This window comes from Strigops habroptila, chromosome 4 (assembly GCF_004027225.2).
Source record: "Strigops habroptila isolate Jane chromosome 4, bStrHab1.2.pri, whole genome shotgun sequence".
Taxonomy (NCBI): Eukaryota; Metazoa; Chordata; class Aves; order Psittaciformes; family Psittacidae; genus Strigops; species Strigops habroptila.
The window spans coordinates 57963738-57979619 of NC_046358.1; the positions used below are offsets into that span (position 1 = coordinate 57963738).

The window sequence follows — 15882 nt, forward strand, 5'->3', positions numbered from 1 at the left end:
TTGCCCTAGGAAGGCATGACTCTATATCTACCTTTGGCCCCGATAGCTTTGCCAGCTCTGTAACTTGCCCTTGCCTAGCACTACTTCACCCAGCAATCACTTTTCACTACTAGGAGCACCTTTAACATCAACTCTGCAGTGTGTATCTGCCTCCTGCAGATTCTTCTGGTTTAGCTAGTTGTTTCTCTCTCATGTTTTGCCTCGATCCCCAATTGCAAATTCTGAGGCAGGGATTCTCTTTTTGCGTAACATTTCTATGTAACTCACAGTATTGAGCAGTTGTTTCGTGCCTCCGTTGGGATTCTTAGTGCTGGTGTAAGTCCACCTTGCAATAGCATGGCCATGGATTTTGTGTCTCCGACACTGCCAAACACTCTGTGTCAACCTGAACGCTGACTTCTGCAGCTACAGGAACAGATAAAGGAGGAGGGATATTTTCTAAGTAGTGACAGGGGAAAAAAACAGCTCACACAAATTAATATTGGGCTGTCGGGCTGTCTACAGAGCTGATCCACTGGCTTAATTTTAAATGTTTGTAGTAGTTGGAACTATTCTTCAAACTGAGGAAAGCTTAGTCAGAGCTCAGTGCAACTCTGAAATAAAGACCCAAACTCATCTGAAGATGCATGGATGATATTAATTGATGTTTAAAATGAATGCCTCTATTTGCAGGAATCTGCAATGCAAACTAGGAGTTCTAGAAAGTAATGCATATTATAATTAGGGCAAGCTTTTAAAGATGCTTTGAAGTCCTAAACATTTTTGAAATTCAAATGTGGGATGGAAATAAAGGAATCTACACAATAAAGGGGCATTAAATTATGTCCCCCAAAATTTCACTGTTTTATAGATGTAAATATATGCCATAATTAGTGGTAAGTAACATGAGGAGGATAGTTAAGTTTATTCCTATTCTTATTCAAAACAGCTGTGGCATGAAAAATAATGCTCCTTCTCTTTGTGATACACTGGAACAAACAATTTACCCATGTAATCAGTGTTCAGAAATGGCTTGCGCTTGTGGCCTCCTCCCACCCCCTCCTGAATTTATCCCCATGTGCCTCCAGCCGTCTTATAAGGTGCAGAGAGGAGAGTCTTTGTGCCCTTTGTGGCTACTGCCACAATTATGGCTACTGCCTTTTTTCATTTCTTTCTATTTTTACATGTAATTTATATTGCATAATCTAGAATCTTGGATTTCCCTCCACACAGACGCACATGCATACTCGCCAGCTTTGACTGGCAAATGATCTGCAACTCACAAATGGGATCCGTAATGCGAACGGCTCTATGGCCAGCATGCAAATGTATGCAAAACAAATTAGATATGGAAGAAAGCAGACATCCATTTTCTTCTCCCCATCACAACCCTCTCGGTGCAGGGAGCTCACGTGGTGCCTGTGGAGGACCCCTTCGCAAATTGATGCAGGGGCATTAGCACTAGAGGCTGGATAATGAGTGGAAGGGCCGAGCAGCTGGGAAGCTGGAGCAGCTTGGCCTGTCCATCACAAGCCCAACCATGTGGCAGACCTGGACGCGATTCCTGAGCTGCAGCGTAACACGCAGCAAAATGTGCCAGCGACCCAGATGCTCCCGTTGGAAAAACTTGCTTCACAATTTGGAATATCTGCTCTTTGATCACTCTTTGGAGAGGAGGAGGAGGGGTGGCATGATGCAGTCATATGAGTAACACACCTCTCTGCAGTCAGCAGTTGTTAAAGCCTATATATTGTTAATAAGTGACCTTCTGTGCTTAATGTTAACTGCTGAATGCCAGCATAAATTGTTCTGGCCCTCCCCAAATCCCTCTGTTTCCAGTAGGTGCTGTTTTCCTTCTACTCAGCAGGAAGCATTTAGGCTCGACTCAGCAATTTTTGCAGGAGTTGCTTTTTTGTTAGCCAAAGCTGTTATTATTGCACAAGCACTCTACCCTCTGCCCCCCGCCTTTAACACAGAGCCTGAGAGCTCCTCCAAAGTGGATGTGAAGATTTTCTTTTAATTATTTATTTTTACTCTATTTTGGTTGCAGCCAACTCTGTTTTGGTGCCTGCTCTGGCAGAGGCTTCTCCAAGCAGCATGTCAAACACTTGGTGCTCTGAATATTTGATATTTTCAGTGCTATCCATTGACAAGCTATGCTTTATTAATGAATTAATCATGCTCTTACACAGCCAGTGTGGATAGGGTGCCAGAAAGCTGAGTGCTTCTCCCACCTCCAAATGTATTCAGCTAATATAAATCTCAGCTCTTAGAAAGAAATCAAAATTAGAGTTTTACTCTTGAAAGAAAAAAAAAAATAAAAAATCCATTTGTGGTTTTAAGTTGTTGGGGTTCTTTTCCTAAATTGCATAGATCTTGTATTTTAAAATTCAATGAGTAAATGGACTCCTGTTCATCACATATGATCATACCATATTTGAAATGCCATAATATTTGAAATCATGCAAATATATTTGGAATTCAAATGGTTTTTTATCTGTATACGCTACAACAGTGCTCATCAATCCTAATTCCTGGAGCCATGGGTCAGAGCGTAGTTGCATGTGAAGGTGTACAGAAGGGAAAGCCGGTTTAGAGCCTGGCAAGACACTGTTCAGATCTGAATCTGAACTGCAAGAGAACAGCTAGAGACAGAGTACCAAGGAAATAATGAGACAAAGGTGGCTGCAGCATGGGAGGCTGCAGACAGCGCTCCAGAAGCTTGACTGCTGTCACATTTTTCACAGGGATCATTGTAAAAGGAAATTATAAGGAAAGGGTTAATTGAGGTTAATAAGATAAATTGCAATATTTCAGTTTTGCTATTATTATATTTATCTATCTAGTCTTTCTACTTCTATATTATTATAGGCAGTAAACCTCACTAAGTAATGTGGCTCTCTGCACAATAAGCCTACTTGAACTAGAGCATGCCTGTTTGTTAGATATTTAGCTTGGTTAAGAAAGACCCCAAGTAATAGTGATTCCACCACATCTGAAAATTCTGCCAGTATTTCATTGCCATCAGGGTTACCAGCCTCTGCCTTGTTTCTCATTTAGCTTTTGTGCAGCTTTAGCTTTCTGTCTTCTAATGTCCTTTTCTGCAAGATTTAATCTATCAGAAGACTCTTCCCCATGTAGCAACTTGTAGGCTATGACAAAGTTGTGGAAAAACTTCCCTTGGAAAAAGTAAGTAGATGGAGTTTCATTAGTCATTCACTACAAAGGATGTTTTCCAGACCTGAAATCATTCTTGTAACTCCTTTCTGAACACTTTCCAATTTTCCAACATCCTTTCGAAAATGTAGACACAAAAACTGGAATCAATACTGTAGTAAGGAGCCTGCTAAATATGAATACCGGGGTAAGGCATCACCTTATTCCTGCTCAAAGCTACATCTTCAACTGCCGTAGCCAGAGCAGTGCCCGTTTTTAGCACAGCCTTTTAACTTTTTTAGTCTCATAACCTTGGGCAGGGGGAAAAAACTGAATTTTAATTGTGACCCACTTCGGTCAGTTCAAGGAACACAATTTTGCTTTCAGGTATATGCGTTCAGACAAATCCCTTGATGTGTAAGCAATAAATATTATTAGCAAGTTCTGCACCATCATTTTTTAACCAAAGTTTTGTGTTTTAAGCAGTGATAGTTTTTCCTTCTTTTCTTAAGGAATTCAGCATGGAACAAAGCTTTCAACACCTGGTTCAAAATACTTCCTCTTAGCAATGCTAGGCACTCCTCCCCAGTGTTCGTGTATTCGGCTTCCAGTGAAAAAGTTTGAACCCAGACTGAGGGGAAAGATTCGTTTTAGTATGTGAGAACACACAAAATTCTTTCAGCATTAAAAGAGGCTTTGGTGAAGTCTTCGTTGAAGAGTATCTGATGTTGCCAACTCTTAGGATTTTTATGTTGGTGTTACGCTTTCTGGAGGTGTCTTAAATCTTAAGTTCTCAGCAGTCTGTAATTCATTTTACATGAAAACTGTTGTTTTCAAGGAAGGACAGAATTTTCTTTTTAAACACCTTTGTTGTGTGCTACACTCAAAAATAATCAAAGTGCAAATAAAGATAATTCACATCTATATTATCATCATGGGACCTTTGCAACAATGTCGTGATTGCATAAGAGTAAATCATGACATTTGAGTTATAATTTCAAGTGTTCCTCATTCATACATCAGGGCCCCAGCCTGTATTTTTTGTGTACACAGGACTCATGGTGATTTCAGCAGGAGCTGGAAGATGTGGGAGTGATCAACAGGGTGCCAGATGGCCACACGTGTTACTTTTCCAGGTTAAATGTCAGCATGTAAATACAACAATTAGATATTTTTTCAGTGGGCTTCAAAATCAGAAGGCAGCTGATAAAAAGTTGTTCCTTTTTTAACTCTCTAAACAGTTGTTATTGCAGGTTGAAATGTAAGGTGTGTGCGGTTGCCTCTGATAACATGAAATTGTGAGGAGTGGTTTAGTTATAGTTTCTTAAATATTTTGCCTGTATCTGAAAGTTAAAAAAAAAAAAAAGAAAATGTGTTGCTAGTAAAATTGTAATTGTTTTAGCAGCAGGAATAACCACTTGAAAAGATTATATTATTATTATTGTTGGTTTTGTTGTTGTTGTTGTTAACAGTGCAATTGTTTTATAAGAAATCCCTATTTTTCAGACATTCCAGAGGAGCAGCTGTGGCATGGCTGATGGCTGCTACAGTTTGTCATGTTTAGATGTTTGTCATGTTTCGATTTCAAGCCAGCTGTGATGGCAAATTGCTTATTTACAATTAGCTCAGAATAATTTCTTACAGCTCACTGTGAACACGCTGCTTTAGATGTACATGAAACATTAACTGCTGACCGCATGCAAAACAAGGTGTAATAGCGATAGGATTTCTTTCTGTTATGCAAAATACATGACTATAGGGCTGTTTGTGTTACTGCCTGTAAACCTCAGGAGACTTCACTGATTAATTTACCAAAGCCAGCCCGAAGTAATCTTAGACCTGTGTCTTCTGTGTACCACAAACTAGCTCAGTCTGTGCTATTATCAGCATATTGCCTCAGAATATTGTACCACAAATAAGGACTATAGACACTAAGTAGAATTAATGAGTTGTTGCCTAGTTAAAAATTAAATAGCAGTTACAAATGACCTGAGCTATAGTGAAGGCAGGATTATAAATGTTCCACACTAAGTAGCAAAAAATCATAGACTCATAGAATGGTTTGGGTTGGAAGGGACCGTAAAGCTCATCTAGTTCCTACCCCCTGCTACGGTCAGGGACACCTTCCACTAGACCAGGTTGCTCCAAGCCCCTTGGAGCCTTGAATGCTGCCAGGGATGGGGCATACATAAAATTGGGTTTATAAAAAGTCTCAAGGTAGACGCAAAGGTATCTGTCAAAATTTTTGTGTTTTTTCTATAGTATTTTTGTGTTTTTGTGTTATTTCTATAGTAGCAATAAAAACAAGCAGAGCTTGACTTGCAAGTGAAACAGCTGCCAAAGTGCATTTCCCTGCTAAAATGCTCATCTCAGAGTAAGTTAAAAATTCAGGCACTTCTTAGATGTTACGCTGCAGTAACTGATCAGCTATTTCCACATAAAAAGAAAATCCTGCCCACTTTCTCCTTGGGCACCAATGATGTCAGCAGAGCTAATGCCTGAATCAACAAATCCAGCTGTGGATCTCCCTAGACTCTGCCTGTATCCATATTAGTGCTCTTTTAAGTTGAGGGCTTTTGAAAATGGATTCATGATTACAAAGAGCACAGTGGCAGAACAGCTTCAGTGCTGCTGCTGCAGGCCCAGGAGGCTGGGATCAGCATGTGACCTGTGCTATTGCTTTGTAGCCAAATTAATCATGCTGTGCACAGGACTTGGATTCAGATATAAATAATTAAAGGTATCACTGTTCCTCACTTGATCCTGCAAGCCTCAGTCTCTGTTGCTAGCTATCAGAGGCAGCTGGATAGCTATTCAGGCTGCAGAGAAATACTGAAAGAAATAAAATACTTGCAGTAATATTTTGTTGGTGCAGAGGCAAGGCTCACTGTGCAGCTCATGTGGAGCCTCAGTTGCATCATACAGCTCTGTGAAGTCAAGTATTTTGCTGAATCAGGGCCATATGGTTCGACAGAGTCTTATCAGAGATCGATTCCCGTGTTGTGCAGCTGCCTCCCTTTGCCGTGAGGACTTCATTGCCTAAAGAAAGGCAAAGGAGAAAGTGAACTGTGTCCCCTCAGGAGTGGGGTGGCTGGGTGAGTTGAGTCTGCAGGGCAGGTTCCCTCCAGAGGAGTTGGCTCTGGAGCCAGGCTCCTCACAGGCGATCATTCCCTTTGCTCCAGGGACTTCATCAGCTCTCTGCCAGACAAGAAATCACCTGTAGCCCGGAGAAATACTGGGTTGTCCTTTGTTGTTTAAAGTTTGATGAAATCGCTGCTTCCCTAAGGTTTTTACTGCAACAATGAGGCAGGTACTTTCCTGACAGACTCTTTCCACTGTCACTTTTGTCACTATGAAACTCCCCTCTCTCTCCCTTATTTCTGAACAGTGAGCTGGTTGGTTACAGCTTATGCTATTGACATTGTCAAGTGAAAAATAAGATCTTCAACATCTATTATTTTTTCCCAACAGGCTGACTTAAATTGCAACATTCAAGATGATACAGGAGCGTTTTATGGCGTCACTAGTCAGTACGAGAGCTCAGAAAACATGACAATCACCTGTTCCACCAAAGTCTGCTCATTTGGAAAGCAAGTAGTAGAAAAAGTAGAGGTGGGTGTTGTGATGTGTGGGATGATTCTCTGTTTCCCTTTCATTTCACTAAGGCTTTTCTCTCTCTTGTCTTTACTTTGCTCTTATCTAGATTTTATTTTCCTCCTCTAATCCTTCCTGAAAGAGTGTTTTCCTTCCAGACAGTGTTTGGGTTCCTTTTAAGCACTATGTGAATGGTGACACTACAGTTGCCTGAAGAGAACTGTATGGCATGGTCAGGTTACTAGGTGGCTTATTGTGTAATGGTACTGCAGCTGTTTAACTTGCCTTCTGTGTACTAAGCCCCACACCCATAGCTGTTATCTGCAATAAAATTCCTAGAAATAAAATTTCTAGGAATTTTAGCCTAGAGCTGCAGGTCGAGCCTTTGTAGATGTCCTGGTTGTGGTTTATGCCTTTCTTATACTAAATATATTTTCTGTGCATGGTGACCATAAGTTTTCCACCATTTCCATTATTCCAAGAGTAGAGAAAGCCCCAAATCCCCACAAGCCACAGAGTAGCTCAGTGAGCAATTGGGCAGCAGGAATCCAAGAGCTACAGTCTTCCCGTCCTTCAGTCCCTTGTGAGTCCCTGCAATCTAAATCAGGGACTCAGCTTTCTTCCAACTATAGTCTTGCATCTTTCTGTAATGCATAAATTACCTATTACATCATGCAACAATATAGCTATGTGTGTATATTTCTGCACAAATATATAAGCTTATTTTTGCTGTTCCCTTTGCAGACAGTTGCCTCAAAACTACTGTAAAATCATCTTAGCACAAAGTTTTCTGCCCAGTTCATTTTTACTTAACTTGGACTTAACCTTTGTGTAAGCCTCAGCTGTTCAGTTTTTTAATTCACAGGTTAGAGAACAAGTAGTGATACTATAACTTTAAATAATTAAGGGCCCTTGAATTTTTAGAGAGAGTTAGCAAGTAGGAGCATGTGCGTCTGAGAGCCACTTTCTCATTTTCTCTGTCTAGACAAAGAAAGAAAAAAACCCAGATTTAGCATTTACTTTTTTGCTATTTCTGAATTATCTTAGTCTAAACACTCTTCTTTTTTTTTTTAGACTGAATATGCAAGGTTTGAGAATGGCCGATTCGTGTACAGAATAAATCGCTCTCCAATGTGTGAATACATGATCAACTTCATACACAAGCTGAAGCATTTACCAGAGAAATACATGATGAACAGCGTGTTGGAAAATTTTACGATTTTATTGGTATGGACTCACTTTTTATTTTTCCATCTCTAAAATGCTTTCAGGCTTTGGAATGCTTTCTTAACTTGCAATATTTAGAACCAGTTTCCAAAGCCCTTAGTCATGTTGCTTACTAAACAAATCATCCCATTGAGTTCAGAGTAGTACTCCTGGAATTGTGCACTATAGACACTAAGGATGAAAAGCTAAGCTGGCTGAGAATGTGAACAAACATCTTTGTTACTTGCAAAAAACTCAGCTTACTGCTCTCTTTGTCTCATACTAGCCTCTATTTGGTGTTTGCAGAGAGCCTGAGGCAGTAACTTTGAACCAGCCCATTCATCTGGTGTCTTCTCACTGAGATGTCAGTTATAAAACTGCAAATGTCAGTGGTGTTACTTAGTTCTTGGGCCAGGAAGGCATGCAGTAATGGCTACACCCAACAGGTGATCTAAAGCATGAAGAAAAGGCTACATAGTGGCCTTTAAGCCAGTTTCATCCAGTTACTCAGCTAGTTTTCACTGTGGCTTTGCAGTGGCACCTCAGCCAAGCACTTGGAGCCATGTGCTGCTGCTGCTGCCACCACAGGATTTGAGAAGGACTGAGGGCTGGTGGCACGGGAAGAGGTAGGACCATGAGCACAGCGCCATGTGCTGCCTGCTCAGCTGCCTTTGGCAAGCAAGCACAAGGTGATCAGGGCACGCTGGTTTCTCTTTGCTGAAGTGGGGCTCAGGTGGAGGAAGGCTGAGCCAAGACCACTTGGTGGCAGCTCATGGCCAAGCAACCAGGGTGGGGTGAATGTCAGTGCCCTCTGCCAAGAGCTCCAGCCCCACCACACAGCCATGGAGATTGGTTTAAATCACCAAAGAGAGCACGAGAGGACACATTTAAAACAGGCACATCTAAAATTTGTCTAAATTAATCCACTAATCTCTTGTTTTGGGCCTGGTGTTTCCAAGTTTGTAATATATTGTCTACCTTTTCCTTCCCCTTCAACAGGTTGTAACAAACAGGGATACACAAGAAACCCTGCTCTGCATGGCTTGTGTATTTGAAGTGTCAAACAGCGAACATGGAGCACAGCATCATATCTACAGGCTTGTAAAGGACTGAGCAGTTATTTATATATACACTTCATTTCACTTCTTTATCAAAACACAGACTGTAAACCTCAACACTAAGTGGCAGTGCCTCTGGCCCAACTTTCACCCACATTTTTCTAAATCCTGTTTTAGTGAAGTCATTTTTAATGTGTTCATATATAATTGTAGCTGTGAAATTCTGGTACAGTTGTAAAAATTATTTCTAAAACTAAGTGTTCTTCAAATTTGTAAACCACAGTTATTTGGGAAGACTGTATTTAAGAACCTACCGCCTCTGTCTGTGGAGGCCTATTTTTAATTCTGATAGAAAAATGTATGACAGAGCATTTGCCATGGGGAAAAACTGACAGCATTTATAAGGATTTATTTTGGGTTTTTTTCCAACATGAAATACTTGTTTTACAATGCAAGTGAAATTGAAATGGATCTTTAGCTATAACTGTAAATGAGTACACAAAGTTAATAATCTTTATAGAATTATCTTTGTAACTAATTAGGGTGGAAGATATGGACGAATGTAATTCACTAAATTATTTTTTAAACTGAAACATTTTTCTGTTTGAAACCAAATGAAAAATATAGCCTTAAGAAATGCCTGATAGAAACAGACAGGTCCTAAAATTAGGCAAATTTTGTATTTTTTTCTCAACGCTAAAACTAATCTTCTAATCCATTAAACTTTCAAACAGGTATTGCAGAGAAAGAAACGTCATCCCTTATCCCTAACATATCTAGTGTATTTTAAAAGAGTATAAAGTTGTATTGTACTAATATGAAAATTTGATTATTTAATGAAAAAGATGGCTCATTTTGCAATAAGTAGGTAAATACTGAAGATTTAGACTTGCATTATATGTAGTCTTGTGTGTGCGGTTATATTTTATATGGACGACTATGTTTTCTAGTAAGTTGAGCAAAAAACTTGCAACTCTGAAATTAACAGAGGAACGTAAACAACTGACATTGCGACAGCATCGTGTAGTTTGTAAATGGAAAGCAAAACACTAATGTGTTTGAAAGAAGAGTATGTACACCTCTGAAAGGATCAACAGCTTTAATATCTATGAGACGCTAGAAAAATCACAACCAACATCAGGCAAAGAAGATTAGAAAGTGGAGAGGTTTCTTCTCCTTTTCCTCTTCATCATGGTGCTCTTACACCTCTCCCAGTTGTCTCTCCAGTTCTGACTGGTGAAGACCTTTTATGAAATAAACACGTACGTACCACGGGGGGTCTGATGTCCTTTTGCATCCAAATGTGGTAGTATTCATCCTTCTGATATATTCAGGGAAGACTCCAGGAAGTGAAGTACAGCTGGAGGTATTTTAATACTGTAAGGATTCGAACCATGGATGTGGGTGTGAGTGATTGTCTGAGGTACGCACATGTGAGAGAACTAGTCTCATTCCTCCTGGCTACACCACAGAGTATGTTATGTTGCTCAGTGTCTTTTCTCCTGCTGCACACCCAGCACTGGCCATCAGTTGCCCAAGCAGCAGTTGTTTCAGCAGGTGCTGGGCCAGCAGCGGGTTCTCACACAAAACATTTGTCTGAAAGGCTGAGGGCTGCCCGGCCAAGCACAAGCCACCTTAAAGATCAATCCTGAGCTATCAGCAAAGTGTTCTTGGGAAGGTCTTTTGCAGTCCTAAATCAAAGAAGTTACCATTTAGCAGGCCCCTTCTCCATGCCCTTCACCAGTATGTGCCCATGCACAATTTAAGTATAGAATTTACTCCCAGGCACAGTGCCGTAGTCTTCAAAAAGACAGTGTTTTTTTTATTTTTATTATTATTATTATTATACTTCTGCATAGTGCTTTCTGTAAGAATTGCCCTTTGTCAAATTATCTAGACTAGAATATAGGCTAGGCGCAATAGTCAGGCCATGTTCATATTTAACTCTGGTGAGGACCCTGGTTAGAGGACGATACAACCATCCCCAAGGAGAAGGGTGACTGCTTAAATTCCTTAGCCTGCCACTGATCCAGCTCTCATGGGTGGATCTCTGCTGTGATATCTAGCTGTTACGTGCTTGTGGATATTAGGGCTGATGATCTTTTGGTTTATATTCCGTGAATTGAACAGAGAAATATGTCCATGGTAAGGTCTCTTAACACTCATTTTTTGAACACTAACAATCACATCAGGAAAAGCACTGCATTGTAACAGCCTAACGGTAGCCCTTTATTCTAAGCACTTGGTGTTACAAGTCAAAAACTACTTTTTTTTGTTTTATTTTGTTCTAAAGTTGTCTTTTATTTAGGGTTTGAATTATGGGTTTGGTGATTTTTTAATATTTTTTTTTTAATAACAAGCAAACTCTTTGAGGCATATAAAATATGTAAGTCAATTTGCAAAACCAGGTACAGGTTTTTTAATAGAATCTGGCACACTACATATGCCATAACTATAGGGTATAAAGTCACACTGTTTATTGGTGTTCACATATGTAATATTAGGGAACCTACTTCCATTGTCTTTTCTTTACACTTCTGTAAATGATCCATACCCTGTATAACGTATACCCTGTATACGTTAATTCTTAAAAGCCTTAATCCTTCAACTGTTCAGTGTGGGGTGTGTAGTCCAACAGGCTGCCTGTAAACTGTGAGCTCTTTTGTAAGCTGGAAGTACTTATCTTGTTACTGTTACTTTTTTGTAGGAACCTTTTAATTGAGAGCTGCCAAAGCATTACAATATGCAGTGCCTTAGCATTATATTAGAAGTACCTTTAGCCTCTTAACGTAAATCTTATATATTGTTTTATTAATTGGTTCCATTTTTTTAAAATATCTGTATTTTTTTCCCACAGAAATGCTCTTTGACTGCTTGGTCTAAACTAACCTTCTCTATAAGTCAGTCCCATCACTACGCAGTTAAATGCCTATACCAAAAGGAAAGGTTACAGATTCTTAGTTCTCCGTGCAAAATGAATTGTATTAATAAATGCTGCCTTTTTAAATTTCATGACCAAATAATTAATTGTGACTCTTCTGCACTCTAGCATGAAAGTGCCTTTGGTTTGAAATTCCAGCTTAGAAAAGTGCTGCCATAAATAATGACAATTTGTAGAGAGACCAAAAATATTTAGTTATCACCGTAATGCCTTTGGTTTATTGGAATAAGTTGAATCTACAGGCCTCCATTCACAAAACAGCACCATTTCTAGCAAAGTATTTTTGCTAATGATCAACCTGCTGAAGAATAATCTACTGTTTGCCATTTCTGACAGCATTGCAAACCAGCAACTGATTTGTCTGTGATACAAAAATGAAAATGCTTCGATTTATATTCTCTTCATCCAGTTGTGCATCTGCATAATGAGAGATCCATACACTGCAGAATTTCAGACAGTGGACAAATGTGACTTTATTGTTCTCCTCTAATAATATTTTGGTATCTGTGAAGATTTTTTTGTTTAGACACAAGATTTTGTTTACAAAGTTATGCATGCTGAAAGTCAGATGCATTAAACAAGATGGAAACGGAGAACAGAGAACAGCTAGGGTAAATGCAATTGTGTGTTTCTAAGCATTGAGATGTTGAGTGTGAGCGTTGGGGATGAAGGTGCTGTTAGAGAAACTCCGGCCAGCACAATTCAAAACACAGGGTTTTGTTTTGGTTTTCTCCCGGATGATGTCTTGGAAAAAATAATTAGCTCCTCTTAATACTGTGTCTGTATTTCACACCTTCTGTGAACGGGGGCCATACTGTACAGCGCAACTAAAAGTGATGGCAAGAGGAGCAAGATTTAAGAAAACAATGTTAGAAAGAACAAATATCAGCAAAACCAAAAGCTGTCAGAAGGATTATATAGTTGTGAATACAATTTTAACTTGATTTTTAAAGTATTTGATGAAAACTAAGATTAACTTTTTATATATAGAAATATTGTGACTCTGTGTGGTAAATATTGTGATAATTCAAGTTCCCCATCTCTAAAATATTATTTTTGTTATTCCTTCAAGGTCTAAATCTCACTTACCTCTATAAGACAAGTAATCCTGTTGAAGTCAATAAGACTGAGGTAGGGCAAAGACACTTTCGCCCCACGAGTAGAGCAGATATATTACCAAACATTTCAGCTGTGCTAGTCAATATTTGTGATAAACTACATTTCTGTCTCATTAAAATATTAAAATAAACATAATGGTACCATTTTGTGCTGTTAAAAATTACTACTAACAAATGTAGTTTTACTTACTTGAATTCCAAAAGGATTTTATTTAGGTACTGCACCACTATTTTGAAGGAATTGCAGATCTAATGCCTGTTTCTCACTTTCCCTTTCACTGCAGCTACAGCTCATTAAGTTTGGCAGTAGCTTCCTCTGTTGAGACCTCCACCGGTTTCAACAGTGGAGCTATTTGAAATAATGAAGGGTGTACATTAATGTTGAATGTAAGTAACTGTCCAGTTCAAGGCAGGTACAGCATTCGACGTACTAATCCAGATCTATTTATTTCTCCACTGCAAGTCCTAGGGCATACTTGTGTTCTGAAGCAGTTCCCCTAACACTTTTCCTGGATCACTTGCTCAGTCATACTGAGAAACCTTTTGTCTGCCCTTTCCTTGACCCATGCTGATACACATACCCAGTCCCACAGCAGATGTGTATGATAGAGTCCAGTTTTGTACTTTTCTCAGGACGATCTCTTTTCCCCCTCTCATCTTTCATAACGAGATGTTTAGCCCCCTTAAAAAGATTGAGGCTGGATAAGTCAAAGTACAAGAAACACTCTGGACATCATCATCTTTTTAACTTTTCAGGTCATTTTTGCTGAGATCATGTAATTAGTTTTAGTGTGTAAATTAAATCTTAAATGCACTCAGTTGACTAAAAGGAGATGGATCCCTGTTACCTCCTTACAGAATATGTGTTTTTGGTTTTGTTTTGTTTTATGGGCCTCCTATTCAGGCTCATGACTGCAAACAAAAAATACAATATGTGCCTGAAAAAAAAAAAAAAGACAAAAGAATTTTATAACATTGAAAACCTGAATAGCCTTTAATTCTTCAGTACATTTTATGTAAAACAGGTTGGGGTTTTGTTTTGTTTTGGGGTTTTTTTGCCATGTGCATTTGTTCACATTTGTAAATGACTTAATGGAATTCTCACTTTATGTTTATTTGTGTAATGTGTATAAAATGGGTTTGTGACTTAAGCATATTCATATATGGTCAGTGGTTACTTTAATATTGTACTGCTGCTGGTAACTTTTGATGTAGAACTTGCCTTTTGACGATAAAGTACCTCTAGGTTAGACAGTGAGGGAAGGCTCTTTGGAAAAAGTGAATGTTCTCCAATGTTTTCTTAACATATTTGCAGAAGCTTTCAAAAGGAGTTTCAGTCAAACCTCTTGGCAGTACAGTATTCTTGTATTTGTTATTGTCTGTGTGTAGGTACTGGTACCTTTTTTTGTTTAAAATGTTTTAAGTGTTGGCTTTAAAGTGACTTTATCTTTAGTATGATAGTAATATGAAAATTATAGGTTTTGTGTGCAGAGAATTTTTTTATAAAGTGCTTTGTAAAAAAAAAAAAAATGTATTCTAGCTTTCGCGGTACATATGTGTGATAACTTTAATATCCATGACAGTTAAGTGCAATTATTTCATCACTCTAAAAATGCTATTTTTGTGTCGGTTACTGCAGGTGTTTTCATGTCTTTGCAAAGTGACACATTTTGATGCCTTCTTGATAAAGTGGTAGAATTTTTGTAGCTTTCTAGAAACTTTGTATTCATACAGTATCGATTGAAAATAAAGAAAATGAAAGTGTTTTGTGCATTTAGCTTAATCTCTTACATCAATCTCTTTTTTAACACGGGGTGCACCTTCCACAGGCAATAGCTGTGTACCTACCTAAAGGGGCAAGGGACACACGGCAGGGTTTAGGGTAGGGAGGGCACTCAAGGCTGGCACATCTGGAAGCTGTGTTCAACAATGAGTCCATATGCGTTCCGGCATTTCATCAGCAGGAAAGGTGACTGCCTCCAGCTTGTGTGTCTTCCTAAAGAAACAGTGGTGGATTTTTTTGAAACATGATTTCTTCCAGAAGGACACTGAGCTCTGTGGGAAGTGAGGTCCTAAAAATGTAACATTTTCCAAGAGATCGATTTCCTGGGTTTTCTCAAACCACTTGCCCCTGAGCTAGCAGCTGTACCTGCCACGATGAGAGGATGAAACACGATCAACTTGGCTGATGCATTCATGAAGTGAAACCACCTAGCTAGGGAAAAAAGAAAAAAGGAAAGGGGAATAAGAGGGATATTCTGGATCAAGTGAAGTCAATGGGAACATGACCAGGACTTGGCAGAGAAGAAAAAAAGAAAATAAAAGTACATCTGGCTCCTCTTCTGCTTCAAAAGGAGAGCAGTGGCTTTTGAATAAACCACATGCCCCTCCCACGCACCCAATGCTCCTTTTGGGTGGCAGATGTTCCGCTGCCATTTTTTAAATGCCACCAGAGCATCCCCCATGTGCAAGATGAATGGGTTGAGAACAACGCACAGATTTGGTCTGGTTTGACCCTGTTTTTTCTTCTTTGTTCCCCGTTAAGTATTCAGCTCCAGCCCTTTGAAGTGGGTTGGCTGTTTCAGATATAACCTGCTTCTTAATTAAGGTTCTGCTTTTTAATTAATTTAGGTTAAAAACCTTCCACCTTTGGGAATAATGCTGTGCAGCATTTCAGGTTGGGTGTCCCCACATAACGTCATACCTTTAGTTTATGAATGAGCTGCCTTCAGCAGAAGCCACGGCCTCTCCCTGGCTCAGCACAGGCTGGTTTATAGGGGCAGGGAACAAAGCCTAGTGAGTCCATGCTTCTTTCTGAAGTGTAGAATGA

General features: G+C 39.3%; 1 protein-coding gene across 9 annotated transcripts in view; it reads left to right on the forward strand.

Moving 5' to 3' along the window:
* Positions 1-14829, forward strand: part of TEAD1 (TEA domain transcription factor 1) — a 159745-nt gene extending 144916 nt beyond the window's left edge. For 7 of the 9 annotated variants that reach the window (XM_030483228.1, XM_030483230.1, XM_030483232.1 and 4 more), the window contains 3 exons: positions 6607-6747; positions 7804-7956; positions 8935-14829. In XM_030483228.1, coding sequence (XP_030339088.1) covers positions 6607-6747; positions 7804-7956; positions 8935-9048 — 408 coding nt within the window. In that variant the 3' untranslated portion in view covers positions 9049-14829. The remainder of the gene's footprint in view (positions 1-6606; positions 6748-7803; positions 7957-8934) is intronic. The other 2 variants (XM_030483233.1, XM_030483236.1) reach the window with 2 other exon arrangements.
* The last annotated feature ends 1053 nt before the right edge of the window (positions 14830-15882 follow it).